Genomic DNA, 11,723 nt, shown 5'->3' with positions numbered 1-11,723 from the left:
TACAGTACGTGATTTGGGATAGGTCAGGTACAGTACGTGATTTGGGGTAGGTCAGGTACAGTACGTGATTTGGGGTAGGTCAGGTACAGTACGTGATTTGGGATAGGTCAGGTACAGTACGTGATTTGGGATAGGTCAGGTACAGTACGTCATTTGGGGTAGGTCAGGCACAGTACGTGATTTGGGATAGGTCAGGTACAGTACGTGATTTGGGATAGGTCAGATACAGTACGTGATTTGGGATAGGTCAGGTACAGTACGTAATTTGGGGTAGGTTAGATACAGTACGTGATTTGGGATAGGTCAGGTACAGTACGTGATTTGGGATAGGTCAGGTACAGTACGTGATTTGGGGTAGGTCAGGTACAGTACGTGATTTGGGATAGGTCAGGTACAGTACGTGATTTGGGATAGGTCAGGTACAGTACGTGATTTGGGGTAGGTCAGGTACAGTACGTGATTTGGGATAGGTCAGGTACAGTACGTGATTTGGGATAGGTCAGGTACAGTACGTGATTTGGGATAGGTCAGATACAGTACGTGATTTGGGATAGGTCAGGTACAGTACGTGATTTGGGGTACGTCAGGTACAGTACGTGGTTTGGGGTAGGTCAGGTACAGTACGTGATTTGGGATAGGTCAGGTACAGTACGTGATTTGGGGTAGGTCAGGTACAGTACGTGGTTTGGGGTAGGTCAGGTGCAGTACGTGATTTGGGATAGGTCAGGTACAGTACGTGATTTGGGATAGGTCAGGTACAGTACGTGATTTGGGATAGGTCAGGTACAGTACGTGATTTGGGATAGGTCAGGTACAGTACGTGATTTGGGATAGGTCAGATACAGTACGTGATTTGGGATAGGTCAGGTACAGTACGTGATTTGGGGTAGGTCAGGTACAGTACGTGGTTTGGGGTAGGTCAGGTACAGTACGTGATTTGGGATAGGTCAGGTACAGTACGTGATTTGGGATAGGTCAGGTACAGTACGTGATTTGGGATAGGTCAGGTACAGTACGTGATTTGGGGTAGGTCAGGTACAGTACGTGATTTGGGATAGGTCAGATACAGTACGTGATTTGGGATAGGTCAGGTACAGTACGTGATTTGGGATAGGTCAGATACAGTACGTGGTTTGGGGTAGGTCAGGTACAGTACGTGATTTGGGATAGGTCAGGTACAGTACGTGATTTGGGATAGGTCAGGTACAGTACGTGATTTGGGATAGGTCAGGTACAGTACGTGATTTGGGGTAGGTCAGGTACAGTACGTGATTTGGGATAGGTCAGATACAGTACGTGATTTGGGATAGGTCAGGTACAGTACGTGATTTGGGATAGGTCAGATACAGTACGTGATTTGGGATAGGTCAGGTACAGTACGTGATTTGGGATAGGTCAGGTACAGTACGTGATTTGGGATAGGTCAGGTACAGTACGTGATTTGGGATAGGTCAGGTACAGTACGTGATTTGGGATAGGTCAGGTACAGTACGTGATTTGGGGTAGGTCAGGTACAGTACGTGATTTGGGATAGGTCAGATACAGTACATGATTTGGGATAGGTCAGGTACAGTACGTGATTTGGGATAGGTCAGGTACAGTACGTGATTTGCGGTAGGTCAGGTACAGTACGTGATTTGGGGTAGGTCAGGTACAGTACGTGAACATGTTAGATGAGGTACGGGCTGCCCAACAGGACATTGCCAGCAGCAACACCCCCATCTTCTGTGGAGAATGGTTTGGTCCTGAGGAGGTGCCCCCCCCCCCCTCCTGGTTCAGAACTACTTCATCCCCCTTCCTGTAAGATTTAACAATGGGTTATTCTTATTTGTTTCCAATGTATTTCAAATGTGCTACAGAATTATTTCACTGCGAAAACCTTTGGGTCGGCCATGTTGTTCAGTGCTGCCGGGATGTCATCCCCGAAGATGTTGTTACCTGGGGGATAGATAACCTGGTTAGATCACGCTCTTCTCCTTCCTTTCCTTCTTAGTTAAAGGTACTGTAAATGCAGAAATGTTTTCACGGCGACTGTTTTACGGCAAACTTAAAGCCACCCCAAACATTTGTGTCCAATAGTGTAGCAGTGTGTGACTATAGCGCTGCCATGAACTAAATACCACCGCAAACACTCCACTTTCGCCTTAGTGCGAAATAAATAAAAAAATTTAAATGCATTTACAGTAGTCCTATGAGAGGCCGTAAGTGCGGTGGGTTGTTAGGCCACGGTATTGGAAGTGATCATACTTCTGTCAGTGCTACCAGGGTTTCCATGGTGACGGTTTCCGTTGTGGAGGTGAGTTTGAACTTGAAGTCTACCTCTGTGATCATACTTCTGTCAGTGCTACCAGGGTTTCCATGGTGATGGTTTCTGCTGTGGAGGTAAGTTTGAACTTGAAGTCTATCTCTGTGATCATACTTCTGTCTGTGCTACCAGGGTTTCCATGGTGATGGTTTCTGCTGTGGAGGTGAGTTTGAACTTGAAGTCTACCTCTATGATCCCACTTCTGTCAGTGCTACCAGGGTTTCCATGGTGACGGTTTCTGTTGTGGAGGTGAGTTTGAACTTGAAGTCTACCTCTGTGATCATACTTCTGTTAGTGCTACCAGGGTTTCCATGGTGATGGCTTCCGCTGTACATGCGGAGGTGAGTTCAATGTCTACCTCCGTGCCAGGAGAAACTGGAAACTGGTCACTGTAATTGATTTATCTTCGAATACCAAATTGCTGCATTACGAATTTTTGGCCCGACACGCTCTGATTGGGCTGAGGTTTTCGGAGTTTTGGACTCGGCTCAAGTGGAATTTTCCTACTAGAAACGCTGCTTGGGTGGCCTAGGATTCTCCTTGCACAGACTCCAAATCCTCTCGAAAACGCATAAATCGTCTTATTTGTCCCTGTGCAGATGTGGATGAGTGTGTGCAGCTGGACAACAATGCCGACTGCCCACAGCTGTGCATCAACACCCCTGGCAGCTTCCACTGTGGCTGCAGGGAGGGCTACAGTATGATACCAGGGACAGATGACTGTGAAGGTTGGTGTCTTTCAATATTTTTCCTTGATTACATGGCTTAATTTCAAGATGTGCCAAAATGTCATAAAGAGTGATTGAAATACAGAGAGAAAGATCGAGAGAGAGAGAGAGAGAGAGAGAGAGAGAGAGAGAGAGAGGGAGAGAGAGAGGCAGATAGAGAGAGAGGGAGAGGGAGAGAGAGAGGGGGAGAGAGAGGGAGAGAGAGAGATGCTTATAGGACAGGTTTATTTGAACAATGAAAAATCGTACCCTAAACACACTGTTACACTTGAAGATATTTCAGTACAGTTTTGTTTGTATGTTGTACATGTTATCTGCATATGGTACAAATAACACCGATTTCTATCATTTTTAAGCTTATAACAGAAAGAGGCTATTACTTTCTATAAATGAATGAACGTAGGCCTGTTGCTGACTATGACAAACTTTACTATAACCTGTCATAACATTTCTTTAAACAACTCAGTTGATGATAGGACGTATCTTCTCAACTTTGTTGTTTTTCAGACATTGATGAGTGTGAGCAGGGTACAGCCGGTTGTGACCAGTTTTGTGACAACACAGAAGGATCATACTTGTGCACCTGCAAACCTGGGTATCAGCTGCACATCGACAACAAGCACTGTGTAGGTGAGCACCTGCCATACAGGAATAGTTTTAATGTTGATTTTGTTTCCCATGTTACCTGTCAGTTGTTAATCATCAGCAGAGAAGCTGTCAGCAAAAATAAATAGATTGGAAACTGCAACTGTACAGGTTCTTTAGAAAATAACTTCTCTTAGACTAGATTACGATTGAAATAAAGATACTACTAATTGTAAATATAGTTTGTGAAAAATTTGCTTTTTGAAAAGCAGTTGTGTCATATTTGCATATTTATCAGGAAGAATACTTTTGCGCTATACATGCAACCTCCTGTGATAGAATGACAACTGAAAAGACAGCTGATTGTACAAATTATATGGCATTGTTTATCTTGAGTCAAATGCTCAATATCAAATCCAAGAAGTTCAACATGAAATATCAATGAACACCTTCAACCTTAGCTAAGCCATCTACTAGTTTCTACAAAAACTGAATAGAAAAATTGTGTTGGGCAAAAGTCACGTAAGTGTAAGAAGGACCTTGTTTCCCTTCTCAGTAATCATTCCTACAGTGTATTACTGAGTGAATACAATATAGTACATGCCAATAAATCAATAACTGCAGTCTTATTCCTTTAGATGTGAACGAGTGTTTGATCAACAATGGCGGCTGCTCCCATGACTGTGAGAACAGTAAAGGGTCATTCAGCTGTGAGTGTGGCCCTCAACAGGCACTGGCAGCCGACAAAAAGACATGTCTCAGTAAGTCACAATATTTTCCATCTTCACCTCAGTAACACATGTGGTCAAGAAAGTCACCTTAGTAACACATGTACACACAATAGAAATTACTTTATTTTTAGAAAGAGTGTTATTATAACAGCAAATTAGTTGCTTCATTTTTAGAAGTGGGCTTATCCTCGTTTCAATTTATGTGCCAGACCTTCCCTCATAATTTAGTTGGCAGGATTTTTCTTGTAGCTTAGTTGAAAATTGGAGGCCTTTATACATGTAGGTTGTGTATGAAGATAGTCTGGTAAAAACATTTAGCAAATGTTTTGCTTTTCTGAATGTAGAATATATCATAAAAAGCATTGTTCCTTCCTTCCAATCAGACATCACGACCTGCCAGGTGCAGAATGGCGGCTGTGACCAGCTGTGCAGCCCATCGTTTGATGGATCAGCTGTGGAATGCGCCTGTCATGATGGCTACCACCTGGCGGACAATAGATGGCAATGTTTAGGCACTGTACATTTGGTGTTGCTAAGTTGTTGACTTTTTCACCAATAAATGTATTTAATACAGTGAAACCTTTGTGACTACTTTTTGACGGTCCCTTAGATAATTTTCCTATTAACACAAGCATTAAAGAGCCTGTCTATAGTGACCACCTACATGTATCCTCCAGATTTCATCAGCCCCCTGAGTGGTTTTCTTGGAAAGTTTTGAAAATATGTCAAATCATTGTACTTTAACCAAAATTCCATCTTTGATATTCTCTGAATATAATCTGGTTAGGCTGTCCCCAGTGATTTCTTGTTGCTGTAATCTCATTCTTTCCTTAAATCAGAATCAGTTCTAAGCGTTTGATACAAAATTGTCCTCCTCACATGGTCATTGATAACAAAAATCCACCCAGTCTACAAAATGTAGTAGACAGTTAAGCTCATACATGTAGAAAATGTGGCCTCTGTCTAGCATCTACCTGTATGTATTTCAAAGAAAATAATTCATCAAATTTCCTTCAGATGATGATGAGTGTGATGACGTTAACGGCGGCTGTCATCAGCTGTGTGTGAACACACCCGGGAGCTACCACTGTGAATGCAGGGAGGGGTATTTCAGAACAAATTCCACTAGGTTCAAATGTGAAGGTAAGGGCCATTCTTAAACATAAAAAAAATGGGTAACTTTCAAGAACAGGAAAAAATACAGAGAATTCTTCCCCTAGACTAAAGGTAGCCAAGTTAAATGTGTGTAAAGAGCACTAAATATCTGTACATGTGGAAGGCTACCAATCAGAATACAGAGTTCAAAAACCATACTATCAACCAATCAGCACTACAGACAGAATGCCTACTAGCAATTGATAGCCAATCAGCACAAAGGATAGATTAATTTGAAGAGATGGAGGCTGGTGATTGGTGGAGAATACCCAACAATCCAAGTCTATCAACCAATCAGCACCAAGGACAGAGACCATGCTGCTAACCATTGTGTAAATCTCTGTTTTCTTCTATATCAGCAAGTTGTGAACCCAGATGTAATAACAACGGACTCTGCATCGCGCCAAACCAGTGTCTGTGCCCACCTGGCTATCCTGGACCACAATGCACACGTAAGTAGTGACAGCCGAGGATAATTTGATTATTGATTCCTGATTCCCAAACATTGTGTTTGTCAGTTTTGCTCGTGTTTGAAGTACAACATTTACCAAGCATATTGCTTCAGACATTATGAAAATAAATTATAGCACTGAAAGGTTCTTGCAACTTTCTTGAGTTGACTTGAGTTTGTTGTTTATTGAGAAAATCCATTTAGTGATGTGCCCTAAGGCACACCACTAGCCTTTCTGGACTTCTAGCTTGATATAACAATAAATACAGTAGACCTAGCAGAACATACATGTACAATGTCAATGCCAACATAATAACTGCTTGACAAATTACAGTAATTGCAGATCATGTAAATTATAGTTAATTGCAGTAATCACTAAAATTGCAACAAAAGCTCACAGATTCCTGCTTTAAAAGTTTGTACTAAAGGGGCGGTCTGTAGTTTCACCGGGAGACTATTCCACATTGAGGTAGCCCTGTACATAAATTTTTTCTAATCTAAAGGTCAGTACTTGGATACATTAGAATCCTGACATCCACCCTTGTATATTTCAGCCATGTGTTCCCCCCAGTGTACACATGGAGGCACCTGCCTCAGGTGGAACAGGTGCACCTGTCCAGCTGGATACACCGGCAGAGGTTGTCAGCAAGGTAGGCAGTCGTTATTCTATTAAACCTGTCCCTCAAAGTAACTACGCCAATAAAGACGGCTTTAGAATTGGCTTCATTACCAGTATGGTCCTGGAACAAGTAGCCTATCTTTCAGGCATTTCATGCTGTAAGATTTAGACTAAACCAACATGTATGTTTTTAGTTTTTAGTTTTTGGAGTGATGTGTGTACTTATTTAGTCCCGGCCGATGGCCGATAGATGATGATGATGATGTTTTTAGTACTAACTGTACACAGATATGCTAAGGTTTTCACAAATTCAAGTCTCAAGAACTTGAAACAGAAAGATTGTACAGGAGGTTAACTATTAGTATTATCAAATTCTAACTGCAATGACAGTATCAAATTCAAACTGCCTGAAGAATCCTTGTTTCTGTTGTGAGGTGTATACTTTAATCTTCCCAGCCATGTGTGACCTGCCATGTCTAAACGGAGGCAGATGTATCGGGCCCAACAAGTGTCAGTGTGATTCTGGCTATGAAGGTGACAACTGTGAGAATCGTAAGTCGAAGACCAACATTTTAGCTATATCGTAAACTTACAATGTGGGTAATGGCAAAGACTAATCTGCATTTGTCAAGTAGTTTAATGATTTAGTACCTTGTTTGTAAAAAAAAATGTTTTCTCATGAATTTCCTACATTTTGACATCAAATATGTATCTGCTTGTCTGACATAAGAACTTCTAGCTACATGTATTTGAAAGGAGAAACATGGCACTTTGATACTAACGTTATATATAATATTGACTTAGTATGAAATTGTCGTTGTTCCCCAGCCACCTGCACACCTGCATGTGAGAATGGCGGCAGGTGTAACGAGATTAATGTGTGCATCTGCCCACCTGGATACCGTGGACTCAGGTGTCAAATAGGTGAGCGCCAGTGATTTTTATCAGCATTTCTGCAACAGTATATATATATGGTACTGATTGCTATGGATACCAAATGCCTCAAAACATTTAAGGCCTGGGGTATTTTTTTACTTTTATGTAGCATAACATTTTTCCTTTTCTAAACATGTAACAGTGTGGTTCAAGCGCCTCCAACTGACCAGTCTAACTGGTCTAGACCTTTTAACCTAGTGGTTAAGGTATGCGGCTTGTGATCTGGCTGCCCGTTTAAGGTGCGGGTTCCAATCCCGGGGGACAGGAGACTGTTTCTACTCGCTTCTTTGTTTCACAGGTACCCACACCGACCCTGTGAGCCTGGCAAAGTGTGCCGCACGGAGATATCGAGCGCGGAGATTTGAGGACGAATCTTAAAAAGAAAAGGGGGAGTAGTGTAACAGTGTCTCCCGGGTTCAAGCGCCTCCAACTGACCAGTCTAACTGGTCTAGACCATTCAGCCTAGTGGTTAAGGTGTTTGGCCTGTGATCCGGCTGCCCAGTTTCGGCGCGGGTTCAAATGCCGGGGGCCAGGAGACTATTCTCCTCGCTTCTTTGTTTCAAAGATACGTGTGTTACAGTCAAATATTTATTACACTCAGTGAAATTCAAAACTTTTTGATTCTGATGATTATTATAATCCTATAATGATGGACTTTTGGCATCATAAGTTTTGGACTATGATGCAATTTTGTTACCCTAACTTTCTATGATCTACAGCCCCTGCTATCTGCAAGCCTGCCTGTAGACATGGCACCTGTGTGGGTCCAAACAAGTGCATGTGTAAGGAGGGGTATGGAGGCAGTAAGTGTGAAAAAGGTAAGACTTTACTTTTTATCATGAAGTAGCTTTCAATTGCTTCGCTTTTATTTTTCATTTCTCTGTCTTCTTTCTCTTAGTTTTAGAAAATTGCCTTCTCATGAATGTTGGCAATAGCTTTTTGCTCCAAGGCTAAATCATTTAACAAACTGTAAATGCATTTAAGTTCGCACGGTTTTTATTTCCTGCTAAGGCAAAAATGGAGTGTTTGCGGTGGTTTTAAGTTTGCGGCAGCGCTATAGCCACATACTGCACATACAGTATTGGACAAAATTGTTTGCGGTGGTTTTACGATTTCTGCATTTTACAGTATCATTTATGCATAGTTTGAAAACAAGTGGTTAGGCTGATATAAAGCACAAATGTCAACTTTTGAGTTCATTTTTTTTTATGTTTTCTTCCTCTCTGAACAAACACATCTTAATAGAAAATATGCAAAGAGTTGTTAGATTTTAGAGTAAGGTTTTTGAGTCTCCAAAACATCTGTATGATTATGAAGCTAACAGTTTGTGTTTTCCAAATTGTTCCAGCTATTGTGAAAGAGTGCAAACCCCCCTGCCAACATGGTGGAACCTGCCTGCCCTTCAACAAGTGTAAATGTGTGGAAGGCACATCTGGGGTCAGGTGTCAGAAAAGGTACTTTTCACAATTTTTATAGCCAGATATCTCATCTATCAGTTTTGCATGGAATCACAATGGAGAGACCTTTCTTATATCATACAGTCTTTACTTGTGAAGGAGAAGGAAAATATCCAGACTATGATAATGTACAAAATGACTAATAAACTGGTTGACATACCGACTAATAAGCATCTACAGTCATATAATACCAACTCAGAAAAGGACAAGAAATAGTCATGCCTTCAAGTATCAGATTTATCGACCTAGGATTGATGTGTTAAAAAATTCTTATTTTCCTAGCATCATGCGTGACTATTGTAGAGTGGAACTCGTTGCCACCAAGCATCCTCATTAGACAGCTTTAAACAATGCATGCGGTTAGATATGCGAAGGTTAGACGTGACAGGTAGTTCGGTGTAATATAACTAGCTGCTGCTGCGCCGTGTGCCTGGGAAGCTGGTGTGTTATGCCGAATGGCGGTTATACTGGCTATATAGATACAGATGAAGATAATACTACTAATACTTCCACATTGAGTTACACGCTCTATGAATAGGCAGCTTGTTAGGACCAGTAATTAGCAACCCTGTGTGACTGTATCAGAGGGCCAAAAGAGTAGACCCCCAGTCGGTTAACACACACCCAACTGGCTTTCTAATGGAAAGGATTGAAGTCCACAATAGGGATGTTGAAAGACATAGCTTTAAAGAACAGTTGCAGTCAGATGTGCAAAAGTAAGTGTAATATACATGTAGCCGGCTGCTGCCGCGCCGCGTGCCTGCAAGGCTGGTGTGTTACGCCGAAGGTCGGTTATACCGGCTATACAGATACAGATAGTCCAATGCTCATTATGCACTTAACCTGAACATACTTTTGTATAGTATTATTTTGTTCTCCTTCATGTGAATGACTAGTGAATAGCTCCATATTAATATCTGATAACAGTCTCTAGAATACATGTAAGTCTTACTGAATGACAATACCGATCCTTTATGCCATGCATTATAAGTGCATCACCATGATTGAGAATAAGGTAAAAGGCAAGGCTTTTTTCCACAGGCACTGTCCCCTGAAGACATTCAGGACCACCACCACCAGGGGCATCCGTAGGCCGTTCAAGGAGAAGTACCTGACACCGTGTGGACCACTGGGTAGCAGAACATGTACTGTGTACAGGTAAGCACTCAACAGGATTAGAAGTTTGGTGTTCAACTATAATGGTACTTCCAAATCACAAGACTGGGGGTTCAAATCTAGGTATATCTGTCTATGTTTGAAACTTTCTTGCCACTAGTTGGAGTTGTAACCCTTTAGGTGGATATTGTAAGTCTTTACAGTAGGAGAGCCACATTTAAAGCACTGATTAGAACGTACCATATTTGTATTAAAAGGAGGCATTGATGCAAGACAGTACCCAAGCCTACTCCTTCCCAATGCGGCTTGTGCTGTGCTTAGCTTACAAAACTGGACTGTTATGTTACATGATAGTGTTTTACCAGTTACAAAATGTAAATATGCTATGTGATTCAGGTTCCATGTAATGGCAACTCTAAAACATATCTTTGTCTTTGCTTTTATTCTGTTTCTCTATACTATCAGCAATGTCACTCAGCCAACAAGCTACGTATGTACTTAGAGGCATGATTCTTTGACCATCTCTTAAAAAAGAAAATTGACTAAAAATCTAATTTTCTTCCACCTTCCAGAATCAACCAGAAGAGAGTGTACATCCTGGCTTACAAGGTGGACTACAAGATCCAGTGCTGAAGTCATCAGCGAGGCCAGTTATCTACTTCCTTACATCTTGTTTGAAATTCTTAAAATGCCTTTTTGTACATGAAGGCTAAAAATAGAGAGACGGTAACAAATCAGGCAGGCAGTTTTATATCTATTCAATGTCTAATGTTGATTGCATTGTTTGTGTTGTCAGCAACCTATCATGCACGAGTTGGTAGATTTTTAAAGTCTTTTAACATGGCCATGAATACACTCAGATGTTTCAGCGGTTGTGTTTTGCCCACAAAGATGTGCTGATTGAGTTTTAAATTGTCGCATGCCCTTGTTGCTATTGTTTGACCAGTAACATCGTCCATTGGAAAAAGACATTTAACAGTATGGTTAATCACAATGTAATGGTTTCATTCTGTCCAAGTCGTAGTGTACATTTGTAGTCACATGTATCTGCATTACTTTTAATGTTAATACAACTGTCTTTCCGCCTTGCAAAACTGTATTTTAAGAAGACAGTTTGTGATAAATGATTCTATTGAACATCAGCTTGCTTGTTTTTTCTTTGTTCTTGGTAACTGATTGGCTGTCCACAAATAGATTGATAATATGTAATACTGCTGCATCAGTTGTGCTAATGATGTTTCAGCTGCAGTGTCTTGCCCTTGTTTTTGATTGGTCAAACAGCACTGTCCTTGGTGCTGATTGGCCATCCATTGTGAGATTCTGCAAATCCCGTTGTTCTTAGTGCTGATTGGATATCATCTCAATGCCCTTGGTGCTGATTGGCTATCATTGCAGTGAATCAGTTCATCTCAGACAACCCTTATCCTTGTCTTTTGAAATAAATCGTCATACACTGCATCATATTTTCATGTTGTCTGCAAATCTAATTATTATCTCCATGAAAAATGTAATTGTTATCTCTGAATTCAAGGTCGATTTTGAGCCCCCTGACCTTGGTAATACAGCAGAACTTTCATTTTTGTATCTTTTGACCTGGACGTGCTATGGTCTTGATTTTTTGGTGGCAGATAGCTTGTCTT

General features: G+C 41.3%; 1 protein-coding gene across 1 annotated transcript in view; it reads left to right on the top strand.

The window, feature by feature from the left end:
* The window catches only part of LOC136438104 (fibrillin-2-like), a 64,185-nt gene extending 52,960 nt beyond the window's left edge, over positions 1–11,225 (top strand). The window contains exons 13-25 of the mRNA XM_066432783.1: positions 2,905–3,033; positions 3,541–3,663; positions 4,257–4,379; positions 4,733–4,861; positions 5,367–5,492; positions 5,864–5,956; positions 6,510–6,605; positions 7,031–7,126; positions 7,403–7,498; positions 8,230–8,328; positions 8,859–8,964; positions 10,009–10,125; positions 10,656–11,225. Coding sequence (XP_066288880.1) covers positions 2,905–3,033; positions 3,541–3,663; positions 4,257–4,379; positions 4,733–4,861; positions 5,367–5,492; positions 5,864–5,956; positions 6,510–6,605; positions 7,031–7,126; positions 7,403–7,498; positions 8,230–8,328; positions 8,859–8,964; positions 10,009–10,125; positions 10,656–10,716 — 1,394 coding nt within the window. The 3' untranslated portion in view covers positions 10,717–11,225. The remainder of the gene's footprint in view (positions 1–2,904; positions 3,034–3,540; positions 3,664–4,256; positions 4,380–4,732; positions 4,862–5,366; positions 5,493–5,863; positions 5,957–6,509; positions 6,606–7,030; positions 7,127–7,402; positions 7,499–8,229; positions 8,329–8,858; positions 8,965–10,008; positions 10,126–10,655) is intronic.
* Positions 11,226–11,723: the final 498 nt, after the last annotated feature.

The sequence above is a fragment of the Branchiostoma lanceolatum genome, chromosome 7, assembly GCF_035083965.1.
Source record: "Branchiostoma lanceolatum isolate klBraLanc5 chromosome 7, klBraLanc5.hap2, whole genome shotgun sequence".
NCBI classification, from domain to species: Eukaryota; Metazoa; Chordata; class Leptocardii; order Amphioxiformes; family Branchiostomatidae; genus Branchiostoma; species Branchiostoma lanceolatum.
The sequence above is the reverse complement of the archived record's forward strand: the minus strand, read 5'-3'. Positions and strand labels throughout refer to the sequence as shown.